This window comes from Manacus candei, unplaced genomic scaffold (assembly GCF_025592945.1).
Source record: "Manacus candei isolate 608988 ecotype Guabito, Panama unplaced genomic scaffold, ASM2559294v1 h1tg000045l, whole genome shotgun sequence".
Classification (NCBI taxonomy): Eukaryota; Metazoa; Chordata; class Aves; order Passeriformes; family Pipridae; genus Manacus; species Manacus candei.
Genome location: NW_026138093.1, coordinates 8,397,702 through 8,422,320, shown reverse-complemented (window position 1 = coordinate 8,422,320; position 24,619 = coordinate 8,397,702). Strand labels below are relative to the sequence as shown.

The window sequence follows — 24,619 nt, the reverse complement described above, 5'->3', positions numbered from 1 at the left end:
CACTGGCAGGGGGGATGGGTCCAGCTGCCTCTTCCCAGCGTGCAAAAGTGCCCTGGCAATCCCAGAATGCATAAATCATTGTGGCAGTTTGAGAACCTCAAAAATCCAATTTCCAAGTCCTAGCCCCCCCTCCCCCAATTTGTTTCAGTGTGAGAGGGTTTTCAGACAAAACACAGCTCAGTATGGGGGGAAAGGAATTATATTACAGTTTATTACTTACACAAATAAATACTATAATACATTATATACACAATTTTAACTCTCTCTCCTATGGAAAAGCAATATATTTACATTAGATCAAATCCCTCCTTTCCCTCCGATAAAAGTTCTGAAGGGAAGATGAAAAGATCCTTTCCACTTTCAGGGCAGCAGTGTCTCTCCTCTTCAAGACAGCAGTCGTAGCTGGATTTACCGCTCCTGCTGCTCACTCACAGTGGAGAAAAAATCCCTTGGCTCTTGGCCACAGTACTCGACCCAGTTTAACACTGTTCCGACTTTCTACAGCCCCAGAAGGGGGGCTGGGGGGCCTTGGCCCCCAGCGGGGCTCCCTGGCCCCTCTCTCTCCTCGTGGTCTCAGACCATGGCTGCTGCTCTTCTTTCAGCTACGTAATCTCTTCTTTTCCAGCCTGTTGTGATATGTTTAATTTTACTGCTCTTCTTTCAGCTACGTAATCTCTTCTTTTCTGGTCTGTTGTGATATGTTTAACTTTGCAGGGGTGCTGATTGGGTCAACACCAAGAATACCACCTCCTGGAGTTAACCACTTTCCAACTCCAGGGGAAAACCCTTTTTAACCCAGGACAGTCATGAACCATTTCAGTCTCTGACGCTCCTCACCTTGGCCAGTCCGTTCCTGGGAACAGCCCTGGCAGCCCAGCCCCCAAGGGCACACGATGTGCTGCTGGGTTGGAGAGGACCCTCCTCAGCCTGGGCAGCAGGGCTGCAGGGGGGGATTCCCTGCCCCTCCCCAGATGGGCCCTTCCTGCCCACCAGCTCCTGCTCCAAAGGGCTCCCACACACCCCGGGCCACTTGTCCCACTTGGGCACTTGAGCTGCCCCAGGGCATCTCTGGGCAGTGGCCAGCTCTGGGACTACTCTGGCAAGTCATGGCCTGAAGCCACGAGTGTGGAATTTAGGAAATAGTTGAAATCTCTGCAGAACAGAACTCTTGGTGACTGCTGAAGGCATCATGAACAGCATTGCCACATCTTTTCTTTTTTTTAAAGTCATCAATTTTTTGTAGGTGAACACCAGGACTATGAGACTTGGAAAGAGCAGCTTTAGACACGGCCCCGCTGCAGCAGCGACTTCCGGGATTGAGCAAAGCAGAAAAACAACGGCCACTTGAGTTATTTATTGTAGGGGTTGCCCCCCCTGAGCTGTGTATTTTTCCCGACCCACGGGGGTCCTGGGGGTCAGCCATGATGTTACCTGAAAGCTGGGACTGCTCAGGGCTGGAGCTCAGCCCCAGCACAGCCTCTCCCAAAGAAGGACAGGGCAGAGGGGCTCTGGGCTGTGGGCAGCGAGGGCCAGCTGGGCTGGCAGGCAGCTCCGGGGCACCTCTGGGGCTGTCAGAGAGGGGCTGTTCCAGGGCCCTTTGGGCTTCTGGGGGCTTCTTTGGTCTGATTCTGTAGAAGAGACACAGAACTGAGGCAAGAACAGCAGGACTACAGATCCTGGCCCCTCAGATGGACCAAGGCGGCCGCTCAGCTGGGCTGTGCCAGAAGACGATATCTCCCGGCACACTGAGGATCCCGGCCCTTCCAGCTGGATCCCTTTGAGTGCCATCCTCCCCCCTCAGCCCTAAGCCCCCCCAGGACTCCACCAGCCTGGCAGGGCCACTCAGCCACCCCTAGGGCAGCTCGGGGTGCTGCGCAGGGGCCTGGGGTGCAGCAAAGGCCTTGGGAGGGCTCCTGAGCAGCCCAGTGCTGGAAGAGCTGTTGAGTGGGGCAAAGCTCTTGCTGGTCAGTGGGAGAAAGAGAAAAGGCAACAAAAGCCATGGTTTCTTTTAAGCTTGAGCAAACATTATGCATTTAATGTGACTGAAGGGCTCTGAGGCCAGGCTCTGCGGTGTGGGGACAGGAAAGAGGTGTCCTGGGGGCACGCAGGGCTGTCTGAACATGGAGCTTCTTGAGATGTCCCGAGGAGACATGAGAGTAAAGTGGGGCCTGGAGACTCTCTGAGGGCAGCTGAGTGCCAAGGGCTGAGGCAGGCCTGTGTCCCCAGGGACACCCTGCCTGTTCCAACCTGCGTGGTGGTTCCCTGGGACCCGTTGCTGGGAGCAGGTGCCATGTCAACAAGCACTGGGACCTGTTGCTAGCAGCCGGCAGCGTGTCACAGAGGGGCCCTTTGTGACACCCACTGCAGCAGGTGTGCTCAGCACGACCGTGGCCCACGGTGGGTCAGTGTCCGTCAGGACGGCGACCGGACAGGAGAGGAGTGCGGTGCTGGCGAGAAGCCCCCGACTGCAGTCCACATCTTGTCCACGACCTCTGGTGGCCCCGTGGGAACGCGGAGTTTGGTTGCGGCGCTTTGCCAAAGTGTTTTTGCCTGAGGCACTTGGGCCGAGGCCTTTTGGCTGAGGCACTTTGCCTGAGGCACTTTGCCTTGGTCTTCTGGCTGAGGCCTTTTGCCTCGGCCTTTGGGCTGAGGCACTTTGCTTTGGCCTTTTGGCTGAGGCACTTTGCCTTGGCCTTTTGGCTGAGGCCTTTTGCTGAGGCCTTTTGCCTGAGGCACTTTGCCTGAGGCGATTTGGCTGCAGCATTTTTCCCGAGGGTGTTCGACTCCACCATTCGGACGCCCTCCGTAGGCAGGCTCCCCTGTGTTCTTTGATTCACAGGATGGAGAAGAGACCCCCCGCCTGCCCCAAGCAGGCCTGGATGGAAGACAGCTCTTCCCAGGAGAGCCGCTCTCCAGGTCTGCAGCTTCCGTCCTCCTGTGAGGTGACCACCATGCAGCCCCTCAAGCTGGGTGAGTGAGGGGCCCTGTGGGGCTGGGCAGGGCTGGGGCCCACCAGCACACCCTGTAGCACACCGGGATCCCACTTTCCTGGCCAGCTGACAGTGGGGGTCCCGGGGGTCAGCCATGATGTTGCCTGAAAGCTGGGACTGCTCAGGGCTGGAGCGTGGCCCCAGCACAGCCTCTCCCAAAGAAGGACAGGGCAGAGGGGCTCTGGGCTGTGGGCAGCGAGGGCCAGCTGGGCTGGCAGGAGGCAGCCGTGCTGTGGGAGCCTGGGCCTTTCCTGCCTGTCTGCCATTGCCTTCCTCAGCCCGGGGCACTGGGGCTTTCCCAGGCATGGCAGCTCCTCTGCTGGGCACCCTCCAGCCAGGAGCTGCAAGGGAAGGCTGTGCCAAGGCAGTGGACAGAGAGCTGGGTGGAGGGCAGATATCCTTTGCTCCCTCCTCTCGCTGGACCCTCTGCAGCTCTCCCTGCTCTTTCCCCCCTTAGATGCCAGCTGGTTGCCCATCTACAAGGAGGAGCAGGAAGCTGTTGATTCCATCCTGGCCTTTGTCACCAGCCCCAACAAGGTAACTGCAGCCAGCTGGAGGGCGGCTGTGCTGCTGTCTGCTGGCAGGGGCTGTGCTGCCAGGCTGCTGGAGGGGTGCTGGCATGGCAGGGCTGCTTCTCCTGCAGGGCACTGCACCCCCTGTGCTGCAGTCCCACTGGCTGTGTCCGCCCACTCACAGTCCATGTTTGTGTCTCTGTCCCCCGGCTGGCAGGAGGAGAGAGACAAGGCCACATTTCTTCAGAGCATCTCCGTGCTGTGCCGAAGCGCCTTGAACCATGGCCTGACCCAGGGCCTGGACCTGTTCTGTGACATGTACCAGCTGTCAGAGAACATCAAGGTGAGGGCACTCTGGGCAATGTGGCGAAGGGAGCAAAGCCCCCTGGCACAGGCAGCCTGTGTGGACAGCGCTTGTGCGGGTCAGGGACTGGAGGCCCTGGGTGCTGGCAGCTGCCAGCAGGTGCCATCCCGGTTTTGCTCTGCAGGCGCTGCTGGAAGAAGAGCCAAGGGACCAGCTGTGCACAGACCTTCGGCATCTTTCCATGCTGGCTCTGGAGAAATTGAGGTACCTGCCCATCCGTCACGGGCCCCCTGGCCCAGAGGTCTGATGCCACCCGCACGAGTCATCGAGGGGCTGCTCCCAGCACCCGTGTGCAACCCATGTCCTGCCCTCTCCCTGCAGCTTGGTGGACACAGCGCTGGAGGGCAAAGCCAAAAGCCTCCTCCACGCGTGTTTCTCGAGTGTCTTCTGGCTGCCTGCAGAGAAGGAAATGCCAAAAGAGGACCTTGCCCTCTACATCAAGGTAAGTGCTGGCTAAGCTCCAGGGGCCTCCAGCCCCTCTGGCCTGCTCCCTGGCTATCCCATGCTGCCACAGGAGCAGGGATCCCAGACAGGGCAGGGTACTTCCCCCCCTCGTGCCTCCGTCCCCTTCCCATGGGCCTGGCTGCATCCCATGCCACAGGCTGCTCTGCCCTCGCAGATTGTCTATGCCCATGTCTCTCCTGGGAAGTGTGGGCATCCTCCTCCTCCTCCTGTGGCACGGGGGATTCAGATGGCTCTCCTGGGGCTGGGAGGAACAGCAGAATGACTGCCACTGCTCTCTGTGTTCCTTGCAGACCCTGAACTCCATGGACAGCATGCTGAGGACAATGGTGCTCAGCTTTCCTGCCTCTGAAGTCAGCGAGGAGCTGCAGGGCATCTTGGAGGTCTGGCACAAGCAAAAATGGGGGGAGTCCCAGGGCTGTTTCTCATCCTGGAGGGGAGGGTTTGCCCACTCCTGGCTGAGTGGTGCCCAGAGCAGTGCTGAACAGGCAGAGTGCCCTGCAGGGAGGGTGCCCACCTCCTGTGGGGAAGCAGGGGCTGGCCCCAGGCTCTTGTGGAGCACAGGGGCTGCAGAGGGTGGCACCTGCCCTCCTCCTTGGCCATGAGGTTGGCTCTGGGGCCTTTGTGCCCGACCTGGGCAGGAATTCAGGGGCAGACACCCCATTGAAGGCTTTGCTGGAGGGGAGAGGAGGCCTTGAGGGATGGGGCGAGTGCGGCCCAGCAGTGGAGCTGTGCTGCTGCTGGTGTTGGAGTCTGCTCCCAGGGCTCACCCGCTGTTTCTCTTGTCCCAGCTGCTGCTGGACTTCACCAGATGCAAGAGAGAGGCTGTGAGGGAGAGGGCCATGGCAAGGATCAATGTGCTGGCCTGTGTGCTGTCTGACTATTCCATTCTGCAGGTAAGGACCAGGCCCCCTCCAGCCAGACCCTGCCCCCATCCCTGCTGCTCTCCATGCCAGGGCTGCTGCCCACATGGCTGCTCTGAGAGATGGGGACGCAGGGCTCTGAAAAGCCTGGTCTCCCCAGGAATCCAGCCCTGGGCAGACTCTCGGGAGGGGGGCTTTGGCACCACCTTTGTGCCCTCAGCCCTTCTGCTCATGCCTCCCTCATCCAGGCCCATGCCAACGTCAGAAGAGGCACTGCTGGACCTGTCTGCTCTGGGGAGATCCAGCTCCCTCTCCTAGGAAAGCTGCTGGGATGTCTCATCCTTTTCCGGTTCTCTGAGGAGCAGACAAGCTGTGCAGCTTTCCATGCTCTTTTTGCCCTGGCTGAGTTCATCTGTAAGTAAAAAAGGCAGAGCAGTGCTGGGCTTCATTGCTCTGCACACAGACATCTGATAGATCTGCTTCCTGACCCCCTTTGCCCTCCCAGCTGCTTCCCAGAGCTTCCCAGCTGCCCCTTTGCTGCAGAGCCTGAGCGCTCTGCTCAAGGCCAGGATCTGTTTGCTGCTGCTCTCCTTCCTCCCCTTCCTTTCAGGATTTTGCAGCCCGCTGGTTTGTGGGCCCCACAGCCAAAGCCCCTCTTGACTTCCCTGTCCCAAAGCCACGTCTTCCCTGGTGGGGAAGAGCAGATCCCCCACCCTGGCTGGTCCCTCCAGTGCCTATAACAAGAAGCTGGTCCTGATACCCTCCCAAAATCCTGGACTGCTCCTGTCCTGCCCCCTTGCCAGCAGATGCCAGGGCAGTTTGGTGAGCTTGCTGGCAAAGCTGCTCTGCCTTCCTGACTCTTGTGTGTTTGCCCCGGTGTTTAGTTGAATCCAGGCTAAAGGACAGAGCAGGCCAAGTCCACCGGAAAGCTGTGACCACCTCCGCGCTGTGTTCTCTGAGCCCCAGGGACTGTGCCAAGGTAAGGAGCTGTGCCCTTGCTGGGACTCCTGTCCGTGGCACCAGCAGGGCACTGGTGTGAGCCAAAGGACCCCACAGCAGTGGGGCTGGCGTGCACTCAGCTCCCTGGGGAGAGGGTTCCTGCCATCCTTGAGCAGGGACAGCACGAGGGCTGCACTCCAGTGGCCCAGCAGCAGCTTCAGCCCCAGCAGGAGCTCCAGTGCTCCTGGCCACCAGCAAGTCCCTGGTTCTCGGTGGGGCCAGCAGCCTGTGCCCATGAGCCCTCCCCCCCCAGCAGGAGGGCCCTCTCTGCTCATCCTCTGCCATGCAGGGACTGCAGGCACTGCTGCCAGCTTTGCTGTGGGCACTGCTGTCAGCAGTGGTGGGCACGTCTGGCCAGGGCCGCTCGAGCTGCTCAGCCAAGCAGCACCATCAGGGCACTCAGCGCAACGTGTCTTCCTTCCTTGCTGCCATAGGCCTTTGGAAAATACCTGCAGTCCCACGAGAGGACGGATGTCATCCTCGTGGCCATCGAGGCATTGGGAGATGCCAGCATCCTCGACCAGCAGGTGCCCAGCAGCCTGCTGGATGTGGCCTTGGAGGACCCGGACGTCTGGCTGACAGATGTAAGTGGGCTGTGGCTGCATTGTCGTGCCCTTCAGCCCTCTTGGGCCTTGTTCCTCCCTGCATCCCTCCCTCCCGAGCACAGGGGAGTTGGGCCCCCCCAAGCCACCTCAAGGCAGTAGAGAGGAATGGGAAGGGCAACTGAGCACATGGCTGCACTCCAGGGGCAGTGCCATCCTCACCTGTGTTCCCTGCAGGCGCCCAAGATAGTCAGCAGCATCCTTGAGAGCCTGCCATACTGCAGCACACAGGCAGCGTGGGAGAAAGCGGAGTCACTGCTTCACCTGATGACCAACCTGTACCCCACCACAGTGGTCATCCTCCTGTGCAAGGCGGCTCTTCAAGGAGACAGGTACTGGCCCTGATGGCCTTGAGGGTGGGCTTGTTCCCTGTGGGGAGAGGGACCCCGAGACTCTCTGGCTGCCAGAGCCAAGGAATGCTGCAGGACAGCCTGCAGAGTCAGGCCCTCCATCCCCCCACGCTTTCCAGCCCTGCTTCACAGCAGCCAAAGCTGACCCAGCCAGCCCAGAGCCAGCACGGTGCTCCAGCCCCACGGGGAACACGCCCTCAGCCCCGTCCTGCCCACACGGGCAGGGCCCCCGGGGACGCGCAGCCAGGGCTCCAAGGGGCAGGTTCTGGGGGGCTGCTCCAGGCCACAGCCCTGTGACTGAGGCAGCCCTGCTGACAGTGCTCTGCCTTCTCTGCCTTCCAGCACTGCGCCGGAGCTGTGGGAGCTGATGTCCTCCATGCCGGAGACACTGGCCAAGATCTTGGAGGGCTTTGCCAACCTGCTGCACAGACAGTGCTTCCGCTGCTCCGCAGAAGGCCCCCGCACCCAGCCCATGGCTGTGAGTGACCACCAAAGGCCCTGGTCCCCTCCCACCAGCCCTGCAGGCTCTGCCGGCCCCTCACGGCTCTGTTTGCTCCTGCAGTCGTCCTCCAGGAAGGCTGAGTGGGAGGATTTGGCTGACGAGCCCGACCTCGAGAGCCATCAGGGCTGTCCAAACGTGAGGACGGCCAGGCTGCTGCTGGAAGGGCTCGTCGGGCTGTCGCAGAGAGCCAAGATGGTGAGCAGGGCGGTGTCAGGAGCAACCCTGTTGGCAAACGGGGGCTGGGGCTGGGTGGAAAGCAGTGGCTTGGCCTGGCCTGGGACTCACAATGTGGGGTGACTGCTCCAAACGCACTCCCTGCCATGGTAGGGCCTGGGGTGACTGCCTGAGGAGCTTTTCAGGCACGGCCCTCTTCACCCAATGGACATTCTCTTCTCTCTACAGGCCAGAAACATTGAACTCTTCCTGCCGGGCATGATGAAGATCCTGCAAGTTGGCAGCGAAGACGCCAAGATGAAGATCCTGCTGGCCTTGCGAAACGTTCTGCGTCAGCTGAAGAAGAGCAAGGCCAGCTTCATCGCTGTGCAGCTTGTGGGGAGGCTCCTGCCCCTCTTTGACTCGGTAAGGCTGATGTGGAGCCTGAGCCCCTCAGATGGGCACTGGGCAATGACAGCTGCCCTGCAGCCCAGCCCTGCTTCTTCTGGGATGTGAGGCCGGAGCCGCTGCCCTCCCCGCAGCCATGATCAGGGCCCTCTGCACTGTGGGCAGGGAGCTGCTGTTTGCAAAGCTCCCTTTTCCTGCTTCCTGCCAGGAGTGCAGCGAGCTGCGAGAGCTCTCCATCCGCATGCTCACAGAGCTGCTGCAGTTGGTGGTCCGCAGGGATGAGAAGAGGATGAGGAAGGAGGTGTGGCGAGCACTGGTGCCTCTCCTCTTCCGCATGAGCGACCAGGTCCCCAGCGTGGCCAAGGTACAGGTTTGAAGGCTGAGCCCTGACACACAGAGGGCTGAGCTGACACCCCCAGGGCTCCTGGGCATCGGGGCAAGGGCTGCTGGCAGCAGGCAGCGCTCCCCCAGCACAACCCGTGGGAAGGTCCGTGCGGAGCCAGCGCCAGCAGGGCCGGAGAAGCTGGCACGGCCCTGTGCAACACCTGCCCTGCCTGCTCCTGCAGGGCTCAACAGCAGCCCGTGACCACCATGGCCTGAGCAGGGGCATCCCCACAGGCTGTGTCGGAGGCCAGGCCTTTGAGCCTCCACGCCTGTCCCCCAGGGCTGTCCCCAAAAGGCTCCCAGACTTTTGGGCTAGGGCATGTCCCAGCTTCCTAAAGGCAGGATCCCCCAGGAACAGAGCCAAGATGTCTCCTTGCCCAGGCCCCCGGGCCATCCCTGAGCTCATGCTGTCCTGCAGGCCTCCAGGGAAGCCCTTCTTGCTGCCGCCGAGCTGCTGAAGTGGAAGACGCTCAAGCACCTGCTGCAGAGAGAGCGGCTGTGGGAGCTTGGAGCGTGCTTGGTAAGGACAAGCTGAGGGGCCCGGGCTGGGGGAGGGCTACCCCCATCCCATGTCTGGGCTGGGGGCTCTGCAGCTGGGCAGAGCCTGGAGCTGCATCCCTGTTGCTGCCCTCAAGAACAGAGCCCCAGGGGCTCTTCTGCTGGCCCCTGTCCCCTCCCTGTAGCCAGCAGGAGGGGAGGCCTCTCCGTCCCAGGAGGTGCTGGCAGGAGGCACTGCTCCAGCCAACTGCCCCAGTGACAGCCCTGGAGAGACATGCCTTGTTCTCTCTGCAGCTTCAGAACAGCAGGAGCAGGGCTGAAGACTTCATCCACCAGAGCCTGCCCTACCTGCAGGACCCTCAGGCCAACGTGCGCCTGGCGGCCGTCAGGTTCATTGGTGAGTGCCAGCCCCTGCGGTGCCTCTGGGGCAGCCTGGCCCCTGTGCCACTGCTGCCCCAGCAACGAGGGGCAGTCCTGGGGCTACCCCAGCCCCGGCCACCCTGGGCAGGGCCTTACCTCCCTCTGCCAGCCCTGCCCACGCAGCGGGGCTTGGTGGCCGCCTTGCTCAGTCCCACTGCCCTGAGCTTCTGGGGGCTCCTGGGCTCAGCCCTACTGAGGGGGAGGAGGGTAGGACTGGGGGCCCTGCTGCTGGGAGCAGGCTGGGGAGCAGGGGCTAATGGAGCTCTGTGCCCAGGACTCATCACACGGCGCCTGAGGGAGCAGACCACGGAGAGTCAGGCTGACATCCTGAGCGGTGAGTGGGGAGCGCGGTCTGTTGGGAATCCAGAGGTTCTCTGCAGATGGGGGGTTTTATCTGGGTTCTGTTTCTTTCCCTCACAGCGCTTCAGCCCTTGGAGAGAGACTGGGACATCTCTGTCAGCTCCCTGGCAGCTCGGACAGCCTCCATTCTGAGGAGTCCTTTCGTACAGCAAAGACCAAGAGGCCTCCTGCGAGCACTGCGCTGCTGCTGGCCGTGAGCCCGGCAGAGGTGCAGCTTGCCTTGGCTAAAGGACTGGGGATGAATAAAGCTGCAACAACGTGCCCAAAGCCCTAGTGTCCTTCAGCTGCGCGGTGCTGAGTGTGCCGAGCCGACCGTGTCCTTCCTGGGCTGTCCCGCAGGCAGCGGGACGCTCCCCCCTCAGCACCCCTGGCCCCAGGCTTGTGGGACAAGCTGAGTCCTGGCTGGGGCTTTCCCCGGGAGAAGCCACCTTGGCTAAAGGACAAGCTGCTGCCCGAGCCTTCTCACCCCATTTCAGGGCCACTGCCAATGTCACTCTGCCCTTTGCCAGTGTGAAGCTATTCCCCCTTGTCCTGTCACTCCAGGCCCTCGTCCAAAATCCCTCTCCAGCTCCCTTGGAGCCTCTTTTTGGCACTGGAAGGGGCTGCAAGGTCACCCCAAAACCTTCTCTTCTCCAGCCTGGGCAGCCACAGTTATCCCTGTGTCCCCACACAGTGCCCGACTCTGTGACCCCTGTGTCCTCCCAGGCCCAGCACCCCAGGAGGTGGCACAGCAGCAGGCCCTGTGCTGCAGCTACCACAGGACCAGGAGGTCACCCGGAGACATTGCCAGACTCCAGATTGTCCCACATCATGACCACTGCCTTCAAACTTCCCCCACAGCAGCTTGGGCTTCCTCCCCTCCCTGAGTCCATCCCCCCGGGCCTGCTGAGGTGGCATTTTGGGGGCAATCATGCTTATTTTGGGCAGTGGGATGTGTCAGCAGCTCTGGGAGATGGAGGGTGGCAGGTCTGGGGGGGGTTTGGGCTGAGTGTGGCTGCGGGGGTTGGCTGTCTCCCCGAGGGAATGTCACAGCTGCAGGACCCAAATCCCCCACTTTCCCCAAACTTCAGGCACAGAGCCCTTTAGTTTTCTGCAGGGGGCCTCAAATTTCATTCCTGATATCCCAAACCATCCCCACAGGCCTTGAATTGTAGCTGCAGAGTCCCACGTTTCCTTGGTGGACTCCAAATTCCATCTCTGGTACCCCAAAATGCCCCACTGAGCCCTGCATTGCAGCTGTGCGGCCTCAAAGGGTCTCCGGTGGACCCCCTAGGCATAGAAGGATGGAATCATGAAGGAACACTCAGCCCTGAGTGGGCTGCAGAGGATCCCAGAGCTCCTGGGAAGTGCTGGGGCTCCAGAGCTTGAAGCTGGAAATGAGTGAAGAGCTCTGTATTACACTTGTGGCATGGAAAGCCCTGGCAGGGTGGTTTCTGCTGGGGGGCCTGGGGTGCACTGAAAGCCTCAGGAGGCTTTGTGTGTGATCATGAGGAAGCTTTTCTTGATGGAAATGGTTGTCAGGCATTGGAAGGGGCTGCCCGGAGAGGTGGTGGAATCCCCATCCCTGGAGGTATCCAAGACAAGACTGGACATGGCACTCCCTCAGTGCTCTGCTCCAGTGGACAAGGTGGGGATGGGTGCAAGTTGGGACTCGATGATTTTGCAGGTCTTTACCAACCTAAATGGTTCTGTGATTGTATGATCTGGCCCGAAGACAGCTGCAGGGCAGGTGGAGGAGTCCTGTGGTGGGACTGTGGCCAAGAGGCCTCTCCTGGCTGCAGAAGAGCAAACCGTGGGCTTTTGTGTCCCTCGAGGGCCAAGGGAGGGCTCATGAAGTTCCAAGGAAGGGTGAGGAAGGGGAATGAAGGGGTACTGCAGGGATCAGGGGACAAACTGTGGCCTCTGGAGCACATCCAAAGGTGCCTTAGGGTGCTGAGAGGGCAAACGGCCCAGGTTGAGGCAGCCCCAGCACAAGAGAGGGTTCAGAGAGGACCTGTGGGATGAGAAGAGTTCTAGGCCTGGAGGGCCCGGAAGGGAAAATGAACAAGTCCTGAGGGGATGGGATGGAAATTCAAAGTGGGGGGACTCTTTGCCAAGATAGCCTTGCCCACGTCTTTCCTGGACTGCCAGTTGTCCCCGCTGGCTGTCCCCAGGCAGCGCGGATGCCCACACCAGCCCCCCAGGGCCGAGCGGGGCTCTGAAGGTGCCTGAGCGAGGTCACACTGGGCAGTGGCTCCAGGGCACCTCTGGGGCTGTCAGAGAGGGGCTGTTCCAGGGCCCTTTGAGCTTCTGGGGGTTTCTTTGGTCTGATTTTGTAGAAGAGACACAGAACTGAGGCAAGAGCAGCAGCACTACAGATCCTGGCCCCTCAGATGGACCAATGCGGCCGCTCAGCTGGGCTGTGCCAGCAGATGACAGCTCCCAGCTTGCTGAGGATCCCGGCGCTTCCAGCTGGATCCCCCTGGGTGCCATCCTCCCCCCTCAGCCCTAAACCCCCCCAGGACTCCACCAGCCTGGCAGGGCCACTCAGCCACCCCTGGGGCAGCTCGGGGTGCTGCGCAGGGGCCTGGGGTGCAGTAAAGGCCTTGGGAGGGCTCCTGAGCAGCCTGGTGCTGGAAGAGCTGTTGAGTGGGGCAAAGCTCTTGCTGGTCAGTGGGAGAAAGAGAAAAGGCAACAAAAGCCATGGTTTCTGTTAAGCTTGAGCAAATGTTATGCATTTACTGTGACTGAAGGGCTCAGAGGCCAGGCTCTGCGGTGTGGGGACAGGAAAGGGATGTCCTGGGGGCACGCAGGGCTGTCTGAACATGGAGCTTCTTGAGATGTCCCGAGGAGACATGAGAGCAAAGTGGGGCCTGGAGACTCTCTGAGGGCAGCTGAGTGCCAAGGGCTAAGGCTGGCCTGTGTCCCCAGGGACACCCTGCCTGTTCCAACCTGCGTGGTGGCTCCCTGGGACCCGTTGCTGGGGGCAGGTGCCATGTCAACAAGCACTGGGACCTGTTGCTAGCAGCCGGCAGCGTGTCACAGAGGGGCCCTTTGTGACACCCACTGCAGCAGGTGTGCTCAGCACGACCGTGGCCCACGGTGGGTCAGTGTCCGTCAGGACGGCGACCGGACAGGAGAGGAGTGCGGTGCTGGCGAGAAGCCTCCGACTGCAGTCCACGTCTTGTCCACGACCCTTGGTGGCCCCGTGGGAACTTGGCGTTTTGCTGAGGCGTTTTGCCGAAGCATTTTTACCTGAGGCATTTGGGCCGAGGCCTTTTGGCTGAGGTGCTTTACCTGAGGTACTTTGCCTTGGTCTTTGGCTGCGACCTTTTGCCTTGGTCTTTTGGCTGAGGCACTTTGCCTTGGCCTTTGGGCTGAGGTGCTTTGCCTTGGCCTTTTGGCTGAGGCACTTTGCCTTGGCCTTTTGGCTGAGGCACTTTGCTGAGGCCTTTGGGCTGAGGCCTTTTGCCTTGGCCTTTTGGCTGAGACCTTTTGCTGAGGCCTTTTGGCTGAGGCACTTTGCCTTGGCCTTTTGGCTGAGGCCTTTTGCCTGAGGCGCTTTGCCTGAGGCGATTTGGCTGCAGCATTTTTCCCGAGGGTGTTCGACTCCACCATTCGGACGCCCTCCGTAGGCAGGCTCCCCTGTGTTCTTTGATTCACAGGATGGAGAAGAGACCCCCTGCCTGCCCCAGGCAGGCCTGGATGGAAGACAGCTCTTCCCAGGAGAGCCGCTCTCCAGGTCTGCAGCTTCCGTCCTCCTGTGAGGTGACCACCATGCAGCCCCTGAAGCTCGGTGAGTGAGGGGCCCTGTGGGGCTGGGCAGGGCTGGGGCCCACCAGCACACCCTGTAGCACACCAGGATCCCACTTTCCTGGTCAGCTGACTGTGAGGGTCCTGGGGGTCAGCCATGATGTTGCCTGAAAGCTGGGACTGCTCAGGGCTGGAGCGTGGCCCCAGCACAGCCTCTCCCAAAGAAGCCATGTGTTGGTTTGGACCTGGCTTCCTGCCAAGTCCCCGAGACCCAGTGAAAAAGCTTACTTCCCAGAGAGAAAAAAAAAAACAAATAGCAGAGCTAGAACAAAAATATAGATGTACATATATTACAGTTATATCCAGTAAGAATACTCATCACGGCTGGGCTTCGCAAACGAAGATTTGGGGAGGGCACTACCCAAGTTTGTTGCAATAGCGTTGGTGGCTGAAAAGGCCAATATGAGATAGACATGTCCTGTTGCAAAAGGTACAGCAGAAAGACTCCTTAGGTGGTATATTCTGCAGGGCATGATTCTTTCTGCATTGTCTTTTCTCCTCTAGGGTGTTCCCGCGTGCATTCTCAAAAGCATCAGCAGCGTTATAGATGGTGTGTCTCCAGGCCTCCCAATTGGAGGCCAGAGTAGACCAGTTATGGTGATCAATATGGCCAAGGCTGAGATGTTGTTTCAGGGAGTCCTTGTATCTTCTCTTTGGGGCTCCTCTCTTGCAACAGCCAGTGGCAGTTCACCATAAAGCAGGATCTTAGGGAGGCGGTGTTTGGTCCTTCACCCTGGAGACGTGCCCTGCCCAACACAGCTGTGTTCTCAGCAACATGGCCTCAATACTTGTGACTGCTGCTTGTTCCAGAACAGATGTATTGGTCACATAATCTGACCAGTGGATGTTTAGGATTGTGCAGAGGCAGCGTTGATGGAAGCGTTCTAGGAGTCACAGCTGGTGGTGGTAGATGACCCATGATTCAGATCCGTAGAAGAGAGTAGACAGCACTGTGGCTTGTAAACACTGATCTTGGTACTTTCTTTCAGGTATTTGTTTCACCAAACTCTTTTATGAAGCTTTCCAAAAGCACTTTATGCCTTTGCTAACCTGTTGTCTATCTCCCCATCAATCTTACCATCCGAGGAGATGAGGCTACCTAGGTATGCTGGGTTGTATCTGCTCCCAAATCACACCCAGGGACAGTTTCACAAAGGTGCAGAAGGAGGGTTTGAGGTACAATTGAAGAGCTGAGTTCAAGGAATGTGGATGCATTTTTGTGGTGCTGGTTGAGCAGCCTGGGTCCATCAGAGTAATGTCAGACAAAATAACTTTGCTCCTGCAGGATTCTGTGTGTGGAATGTGTGAAATGTGGTTGTTCTTCTGGCAGGATAAGAAGTTTTGCCTTCATTGCTGGATCTAAAACAGGGTCTGGGGCTTGTGTAAACTTGAGTGAAATCCAAAGTGAATCCATCAGGCTCCATGAAACCATCCCACCTTCACCCTGCTGGAGTCTGTCCGGGTGCTCTGGTGCTGTGGCACGGTGTCATCCAGGGAGAATTTGAGCAATAAGGGACTGGGCTACAAGGCAGGTTTATAAAGAGTTTTACAAAACTGTCCCCCCTCCACAAAACCTCAGAAAATAAGTTTGTCATCTGTTACCAGAAGAATCACTGAAAACGCCCTTTGTGCCACTCTGTGAACACCAAAATCATGGAATGGAGTGGACCTGCACCGTAAGTAAATCAGAGATTGTTTATAGGAAACCCCAAATCAGAAGAAAATCCAGATCCCTCATCTGTGGTAAAATGTCCTGTGAGCAGGAGTGAAATGTGCTGCACACACACGTGTTAGAGCACATCATGGAAATAGGGGAGATTGGAAAACGGTTTTCAGATTTAATAGCATTTCAGTTTTAACAGTTCATTTAAAACTTGAATAAAATCCAAGGAGTTTCCATTAAAAAATTAATTAAAACATTGCTTTTCTAGAGTTTTTGTAATTCCATCTTATCTAGGTTTTGTAGAGGGCTCAGATGTGAATATTTAATCTGCTACCTGTGACAATGCCTGACTTCACTTACAATATTTTTAATACTTATATTCTTTATATTCTATTTAGTCTGATTCTCAATGCCTGTGATCTTAGACTTGTGTGACTCTGCTGTTGTTTGTAACAGAGAATTTCCTTTGACTTCACTGTGAGAGCTCTCCATGCAATGATGAACAGTAGTAATAATATTAATCACTTATAGAGTGCTTTATATGTTTGAAATACAGGATAATCTTTAAATGAGCTCAACTTTGCTCTCAGATATGTGAGTGAACTCTTCATTGCTTTGAAAAAAATTGTTACCTGACATATTTTCTAGTCTTGCTGGGTATTTTGGAAAGAGTTTCTTTATTTTTGTAGGGCAGAATATTGTCTTAAGTTTGAGACCTTAAAAGGTTTGCAAAGGACATGCAGGTTGCTGTGGTGTCCTCTGATGATTTCAGCTGATAAACTGAATGCTTGAAATCCTTTTACCTGTGAGGGGACTGCAGGCCATGCTGGAAAGCAGGTGTTACTGCAGGGGACTTTTTCTGCTCTGTGCAATGGAGTTAGCTTATAAACTCCTAAGGCAAGCATTTTTCTGGTGAATTCAGAAATTTTTACCAGTGTATCACAGGCACAAGAATTAACAGTAACATTTGGAATTTGCAGTTATCCCACAACTTTTCTAGAAGATCAGTAATTTCTGAGAGCTGGCTCCTGTTTGCAGTATAGAGCAGTCAGCTCTGCAACTGCAGGGTTGCTTCATGTGTTGGTTGGTTTAGTTTCCAAGGTTTACAAGTACCATAAACTGTTGCTAAAAGCAGGAGAAAGGATGAATAATATTTTTTCTCCCCAATAGCCAAAGTTTCCTGTGTGTATGTGTGTTATTGGTATAAACAGCAAGTCTTCTTTTGAGTAGGAATAAGATTTAATTCAAAAAGGCAGTAGCAGACTTGTAGCAGACACAAGGTCTAACATTTGTTCTTCTCCCCCTTTCTTGTTCTTTCATAACAGATAATTCTCATTATTCTGTGGTAAATGATACTCAGATGTTCTGCAGCAGCAGGAAATTCAATGTGTGGGTACCCTTTAAAGGCCTGATTCTATTTTCTCACTCCACAGTGCAAGTGACTGCATCCAACAGCCAGGGCAGCTTGATAAGTGATGCTGTAACAATTGTCAGGCCTCCAGGAGGTGAGTGTGAAAAAGTGCTTTTTCTGTGCATGGAACAATTCCACAAACATTCTACTGAACAAAATGTTATTTATTTTCTCAACTGAGGACTAGAAGTTCAGAAGAATGTTTGCATTAGTAGTTCTTACTACCAAAATTGATCTTTTTGGCTTCTAATTTGTCACATGGTTAACTTTAAGAACTAGAGCATGAAAACAGTTGTGTAGTTAACATATTGTGAAGGTGAGAGGTGTATCATGTAATTCATTTTTTTCCTGTGAATGGAGGTGTATTCTATCAGGGACAGCTGATCTAGTCCAAGAATAGAGAGAGACTCACCCGCATTTTGGAACCTGTTTTAGAATAGAAGTTGGAAGTGCTGACAAGGAGCAGTTACTGGATAGACTTAGAGAATTTGTTTAATAACAGTAATAGAAACCACTGGCAATATATTGAGCCAGAATCCACCAAGTTCTTTAGTTGTAAGAAAGTCAGTTCCAATGTGCTGATTTACAGTGCCTGAGGCTCTAAACCCCTCTGGCTGTTCTCTTCATAACAATTGGAAATGAGAGAATTGAGCAAATACCCTGAACACTGTGAGTGTTTTGTTCTGTGGTTTTGTTTTGGTTGGTTGTTGGGTTTTTTTGTCAAGAAAGCTTTTACATTTCTAGCTGGTGTAGGTGTGTCCCTTTGCATTCCCTTTTCATGGCCATCCTGGAGAATTAGCTTTTGGTTGAATAAATGCCAATGGAAACAATTGATTTAAGATAGTTTTGAATTCTAATGTGAGAGCCCAACAACTCTTGATCTTGAGAGATGTGTAGGTGTAGCTGTTGAGTAAGAATAGTGTAGAGTGACATACATACCATTTTCAAGGAAAAGAAAAACAAAATCAAAGAAAAGAGAAATCCCATAAACCTTACAGCTCAAAATACAGTTAAACTTGAAACAGTTTGCTTGCAAACAGCTGGATTAGGTTTGGGGCCAGACCAGCAGAAAGACTTCAGGAAAGTGAGTGATTACTAAGAAATAAGGAAAAGGTCAATTTCCAGCACATTTTAGACTTTTCCAATTTTATTGTCAAGTTGCACCTAATATTAACAAATAGACTTTGTTATAGAATAATAAAACTGCATCTGAGTTTCACTGCTCATTTAAGACTGAGCAGTAAGACAATGTTATTTCTAATTCCAGTGCCACATTTTAATTTTGCACTGCAAAATTTGGTAGTGAAAATTTTACCAAATGACAAAGTAAAGGATCTTTAAAGATAAGCAAGGCTGTGCAGAGGTTTATGACAGCCATTCAGACAGACTTTCTTTCATCATTAGATTGTTGCTGATCACAATTAGAAAACTTATAGCTTTGAAATTATCTTCTTTATGACCTTGTGGTAGTTTAAAAGCAATACCTCATTGGTTAAATAGGTTTTAGTTCATGCTTCCCTTTAGCTAATGCTCTGAAAACATGTTATCCTGATTTACACATAAAATCCTGCTGAAAAGTACGTGGCATTCCCTAGGATATGTGTGTTTAACTAGAATTAAATTAGCAGTGAGAGTGTTTAAAGAAATCTTCCATACTAGGACAACGTCTGTTTGCTTTACTGTGATGTTTATTACAATGACTCTTTAAATGCTCTACAATTCCATTGCATGGTAAATTATGAGTGTAATGGTGATTTCACATTGGGTTGTAATCAGTGCCTTCACACTTTGTAAACCATTAAATGAAATCTGGGTGCCACTAAAATAAGAAGAAATTTTATTTTTTACTTCAGCAGCCAAGATTTCACTTAGACAGAAGTTTTGTTTGATCAAAGAGTGAGAGAGATCTCATCAGGTACAAAATCACAGCCTTTTAATGAGTGTGAACATGGAGCATTCTCTTTTCGAGGATAAGAAAAACAATGCTGTTCCAGAAATTTCCATTGTGGGGAGTACTTGATGGAACTGGATGGAAGATTGTATAAAAGGGAGAGTGACAGAGGACAAAGGAGTATTCCATTGTGAAGTTACTGCTGATCACTGTTTTACAATTATGAGACAATTTTTTTCCAACATGCATTTCTTTATTTACACTGTATATACTTATTTACAGTTAAAAATTTCTCTGTGGGATTTTTCTCAGTAGTTTCAAAAATGAATTTTAAAAATCTGAAATTTTATATCTGAATTCTTGAAACTCTTTGCATAATTAAAATATTTTTCCTTCATATAGCTTGTTTCCAACCAAACAGTAGCTTGGATACCACGTGAAAGGGGATATCCTTGTGCTGTAAGGAGTGGAAAATGTAAATACCTGCAAAATTCTGAGACAATGAGACACAAAGAGACACTGAGAGTGAAGAGAGAAAAGGAGAGAGAAAGGGAAGATACAGCAGTTTATTCTTTTCTATAGTAATGATATTTGCCAAACATACCTTAATGTCTGAGATTTCTGATGTTTGTTGGCTTTTTTACTGTCATCAGGTGAGTGAATATGACCTTTATGCAAAATAAGACAAGATCACAATTTTTTTTCAAACTAAAAATAACCTCTTAATTTTCAACTTGTGTTAAAGAAACCTTTTTCCAGAGTTCTCTGCTGTCTTGCCATATAATTGAAGTGAGGGAATGAAAAAGTGCCCAAATACATCAGTCATGCCAAAGTCAAGGAAATCAAGATTTGGCCTTTTGCCTGCATTTTATAGAGAAACTGTCACAACTGTCTCCCAAATAACTTTGATAGAAGAAAGAAGAAAACTGGACTTGAGTTCAGTTCGTGTTCCTCTCAGGAGATGCCTTTCCTGACACCGTCCCTGCTCTTCTGCACTCCCAGGGAGCACTGGGACTTTGTTTTTCAGGGTGATTTGCTCCCTTCTAACCCAGTCTGCAGCCACTTGGGATTTCTGTCTAATCAGAAGTTCTGCTCAGCTTTACTGAACAAGTGAGAAGCAGAACTGGCACACAAACTCTCCGTACTCTGTAGTGTATTAATCAGTAAAATTCTCCCAGTTTTAAGCAGAGAGTTGTGCTATTTATCACAGCAAATAAAGTAAGGAAGAATTAGTCAAAATGGGGCAATGCTTGTAATTCTTCTGCATATATCTGAAATATTTCTTTGTGTGAACTCCCTTTCATCACTCCATAATTGTGTTACACTTATTTGCCTTTTCTGTGACTGTTTCAGAAGGAGGGCTTTTCTGTTCTTGTCTTCACAGCTCATAACTTTTATTCCTGGGATCAACTGTCTTCTCACATTTTTAAAAAAGCAGATTTTTATGATGTGGTAAGTATTAGTGAGCACAGTATGAGTGGAGTCTTGCCAGAGATTTCATTACTACTTCCTTACGTTCACATCCTAAATTTATAGCACTGTGTTGGCTTTTAAATTTATTCCTAAAGTTGTCTAGACTTTAGACAAAAAAGAGAAAGAAGGAACAGGAAAAAATAAGAAAAAAAAAAAAACACAAAAAGAAAGAACAAGGAAAAAAGAGGAAAAAAAGAGAAAGACAAAAGAAAAAAGAGGAATAAAAAAAGGAGAAATAAAAAAAAAAGAAAGAAGCGAAAGAAAGAAAAAGGATATAATAAAAGAAGACAGAAAAACTAAACCCCCAAAGGCCTATCCTTTCTCGCCGCAAGGACTACAACTCCCACAATGCACCGCGCGGGGCGGAAGCCCAAAGAGGGCGGGCAGGGGCCGAGGCCGCGCGCTGATTGGCTGCGGGGCGAGTTTCTAAGGACGATGCGCGCGCAGAGCGAGCGCCATTTTGTCCGCGTGGAAACGAGTGGGGGAGAGGCGGCGTCTGCTGCGCTGAGCTGTGAGTGCGGGGGGGGCGGCGAGAGCGGGGTCTGGGGATCCCCTCGGGGGCTGCGGGGAGCGCGGCTGTGGGTGGAAAGGCTGGAGGGCTCGGGAGGGTTTAGCGCGGGGGTTCGGGGGTTCCCGGGGTCTTTGTGAGGGGTCCCTGAGGGGGTTCGGTGTCCTGAGGGGACTCAGGGAGGAGTTTGAAGGTCCCTGAGTGGGTTTGGGAGTCTCCAAGGGGGTTTTGGTTTCTGAGGAGATTTGGGGGGGTCCCAGGTGGGCTTTGGGGGTCTGTGAGGAGGTTTGGGGGTCCTGGGGGGCTTTTCGGGGACCTTTTAGGTAGTTTTGGGGTCTCTAGGGGGTTTACGGGGTCCCAGACTGTTTTGAGGGTCCCTGAGGGGGACTGGAGGTCCCTGAATAGGTTTGGGGGGTCCCAGATGTGTTTTGCGTGTCACTGAGAAGGTTTGGGGGGTCCGAGGGCGGGATGAGGTCTCTGAGGGGATTTGAGGGGACCTGGAGAAGGTTTTGATGGGTCAAGGGAGGAATTTCAGGGGTTTTGAGGGGATTTTGGGAGGTCCCCTAAAGCCCAACAGTGGGGTTCAGGGTGTCTCCCAGCCCCAAGGGGTCCTAGGGATGCCCCCCAAAATCCGGGGTGGGGGGAGATGTACCACATCCTGGTAAGGGGATCCCAGTGCCCCCAGTATATCCCAATGACTTCCCAATGACCCTCAGTACAGCTTAATAACCCCCTCAGTAACCACCCAGTGTGTCCCAGTGACCTCCCACTGCCCCCCAGTATGGCCCAGTGATCCTCCAGTGAGCACCCAGTAACCCCCAGTATGGCCCAGTAACCTCCTAGTGTCTCCCCGTGTGTCCTGGTAATCCCCCAGTAACTCTCCAGTTCTCTGCCAGTGACCCCCAGTGTGCCCCAGTTCACCTCCAGTCCCTCCCAGTGTCCCTCAGTAACCCCCCAGTGCCCCCTGGTTCCCCCCAGTGTGTCCCAGTATCCCCCAGTAATCCCCCAGTGCCCCACAAAGCCCCCCGACTGTCCCCAACGTGTCCCCAGATGCCCTTGACCTTTCTGTGAGCGTGGGGGGGGTGTTTTTGTTGTCAGAGGGTCAAGGGGGGGGCTCCTGGGGTGAGAATTAGGGTTCGGGACATCAGAGATGGGGTTTGGGGACAGTGGGGAGGGGTTTGGGAACAGAGGAATTGGGGGTGTCAAGGGGGGAACTGGGGCTGTGAGGAGGCCCTGGAGACATTGGAGACACCAGGGGGGTCTTGGGGTGTCAAGGGGGGAACTGGGGACACCAAGAAGGTCTTGGGGACACCAGAGGGGGTCTCAGGACTCACCTGCTCGTGGTGCAGTCCCTCATGTCCCCCCCTGGCCCTTTTAACTCCTCCCAAATGTCTCTTAACCTCTATTTTCCCTTTAATCCTCTCCCCCCATAGATCACTTTGATGCCCCAGTGCCCCAAAACCTGTTTTAACTCCTGCAAATGCACCCAAAGCCCCCCAAGCCCCCCCAAATCCCCATCCAACTGCCCCCAGATCCCTTCAAATCTCCCCAGTACCCCCTGGAATCCCTCCCAACCCCCACAAAGAGGGATCACCCGGCACCCTGGGACAGGAACACAGTGGGCTGTACTGGGGGCACTGGACTGTACTGGGAGGGCACTGGGGGGGGCTCAGGTGTCCCAGGACAACGGGGCCCAGCTCCAGGAGAGATCTGGGGATCAGTGAGGAGGTACTGGTCTGTCCTGGTCTGTCCTGGTCTGTCCTGGGCTGTCCTGGGCTGTCCTGGTCTTTCCTGGGCTGTACTGGTCTGTGCTGGTTTGTACCCCCAATCCCCAAAGCCCCTCCCCAGCTCCCCCAGGACCCTCCCAGACTCCAAAGCCCCTCAGGCCCCCCAGGCCCCTGACTTGGTCCTGCTGCCCCTTGAGCATCTGCAGCTCCTGCAGAACCAGGCATTTCATCAGCAAATGTGCAGGTGACCCCAAGCTGGGGGTGTGTTGATGTGCTGGAAGGCAGGAGGGCTCTGCAGAGGGACCTGGCCCAGCTGGATCCATGGGCTGATTGCAAGGGGATGAGGTTCCAGCAGGCCAAGGGCCGGGTCCTGCCCTTTGGCCACAAGAAGCCCCGTCAGCCCCCCGGGCTGGGGCCAGAGTGTCTGGAGAGCAGGCAGGCAGAAAGGGAGCTGGGAGTGGGGATGGACAGGGAGCTGAAGAGGAGGCAGAGTGTGGCCAGGTGGCCAAGAGGGCCAATGGCTGGTGGCCTGTGTGAGGAAGAGTGTGTCAGCAGGAGCAGGGAAGTGATTGTTGGGCTGGAGTGAGCGCTGGTGAGGCCACCCCTGGAGTGCTGTGTCCAGCTCTGGGCCCCTGAGTTGAGGAAGGCCCTGGAGGGGCTGGAGCAGGTGCAGAGAAGAGCAGCGAGGCTGGGGAAGGGAGTGGAGCACAAGTGGTGTGAGGAGAGGCTGAGGGAGCTGGGGGTGTTGAGGCTGGAGAAGAGGAGGCTCAGGGGAGACCTCCTGACTGTCTGCAAGTCCCTGCCAGGAGGTTGGAGCCAGGTGGGAGTGGGGCTGTTCTGCCAGGAAGCAGCAGTAGGACAAGAGGGCTGGGTCTTGAGCTGTGCCAGGGGAGGTTTAGGTTGGATATTAGGAAGCAATTTTTTGCGGAGAGAGTCATCAGGCCTTGGAATGGGCTGGGCAGGGAGGGGGTGGAGTCCCTGTCCCTGGAGGTGTTGAAGGTGAAAGTGGATGTGGCCTCAGTGCCATGGTCTGGGAAGCACAGCGGGGTTGGATCCAGGGTTGGACTTGATGATCTCAGAGGTCTTTTCCAACGTGGCTGATTCTGTGATTCTCTGATTGCCATTCCTATGGCAGCACATGCTTGAGGCTCCATCCCCAGGGTGACAGAGATGTCTGTCCATATCTATCTCCAAGGTTAGTGTGTAAATGTGTGGTGTTAGAAAAGCAGACTAAGTTGTGGGCTGGTTGTAGAAGGAGAAAGAAGCCCAAAGGCCAGTGCAAGCAGGCAGCCCTCAGCTTGCACCTGATGTCCCCTCCCTGCAGGTTCCTGTCCTTGAGCCCAGGCCCTGAGGTGAGGCTGAGAAGTGGCGCGGAGGTGAGCCCAGAGCTGTCCCTGAGGTGAGGCTGAGAATAAGTGCAAGGCAGAGGTGCTGCTGAGGAAGGAGAGCCCTGTGGTGGGGAAGGCACAAAGCTGTGTGTGCCCATCCCCGAGCAGGTGCTGTGTCCATCCCCTGTGTGCCAGGTGAGCTGGGGCTTTGCTGCAGAGCTGCGGGCGCTGATTTGAGGGTCTCCAAGTGCTGAGATGGTGGGCACCCAGGAACACAAACTGTGCCTGGCCACGGAGCCTGCAAGGAGGAGCAGAGACAGCCCTGGCAGTGCGGGGGGCCAGGTTGTGCCTGTGCCTTCCCCTGCAGGCCCTGGCTGTCCCTGCTGGGCCCCTGTCCATCCCCCTCTCAGGTCCCTGCACAATCTCCTCTGCAGAGCTTGACTCACTGCAGACTTTGCAGGGAAATCTGTGCTGGCAGCTGCATCCTGAGCCCGAGGGCAGTTTGTATCCCCGAGTGCTGATCCATCCTGGGGACCCAAGGGATCCTCTGCCACTCCATCCATGCAGCAGGAGTCACCCTCCTGCCCTTGACTCCCTGCCAAGGAACAAGTGCCATCTCTCTGTTTGGGAGAAGCCAGATGTTGCCCCTGGGCCATCAGAAGTGGTGCTGAAGCCTCTTTCAGCCCAGCCCCGGGTACAGTTTTCTCATCCCCTCACTGAGTACCCACTCACCCAGCCGGCACTGACCAACCAGGGTGTTTGGCACACGTGGTTTGGTGGTTTGGAGAGACAGCCCTGGACTGGCAGGGGGCCAGAGAACCTCGAGGAACAGCCCTGGCGAGGTGCCCACACTGGCAGGGCCCAGGGGATCGCTGCTCCACGGAACCAGCTGGAGCTCTGGGTGACCCTGAGCTGAAGGGCCTGTGACCTGTGGATGAGTCCAGGATGGAGCAGAGACC

General features: G+C 54.8%; 1 protein-coding gene and 1 pseudogene across 2 annotated transcripts; both read left to right on the top strand.

The window, feature by feature from the left end:
• LOC127474816 (zinc finger protein 850-like) overlaps positions 1–24,619 on the top strand; it is a 454,983-nt pseudogene that overhangs the window by 5,915 nt on the left and 424,449 nt on the right.
• Positions 2,517–10,533, top strand: LOC127474827 (uncharacterized). Of its 2 annotated transcripts, XM_051796131.1 has the most exons (19): positions 2,517–2,970; positions 3,448–3,527; positions 3,720–3,845; positions 3,991–4,070; positions 4,188–4,308; positions 4,622–4,711; positions 5,120–5,224; positions 5,440–5,605; positions 6,076–6,170; positions 6,625–6,774; positions 6,970–7,124; positions 7,485–7,620; positions 7,705–7,839; positions 8,047–8,223; positions 8,414–8,569; positions 9,008–9,109; positions 9,382–9,484; positions 9,782–9,841; positions 9,928–10,533. In XM_051796131.1, the coding sequence occupies exons 1-19, from the start codon at positions 2,841–2,843 to the stop codon at positions 10,062–10,064; spliced, it is 2,304 nt and encodes a 767-aa protein (XP_051652091.1). In that variant the 5' UTR covers positions 2,517–2,840; the 3' UTR covers positions 10,065–10,533. The 2 variants fall into 2 exon arrangements, with proteins under 2 accessions (XP_051652091.1, XP_051652090.1); XM_051796130.1 differs by having other exon boundaries at positions 9,782–10,081.

Bases quoted from the DNA above. Each gene is read 5' to 3' on its own strand.
- LOC127474827 (XM_051796130.1), top strand. From the start codon at position 2,841: ATGGAGAAGAGACCCCCCGCCTGCCCCAAGCAGGCCTGGATGGAAGAC. The intron at 5,225-5,439 runs GTAAGGACCAGG...TCCCTCATCCAG, and splicing joins CTGACTATTCCATTCTGCAG to GCCCATGCCAACGTCAGAAG. The intron at 6,775-6,969 runs GTAAGTGGGCTG...TGTTCCCTGCAG, and splicing joins CGGACGTCTGGCTGACAGAT to GCGCCCAAGATAGTCAGCAG.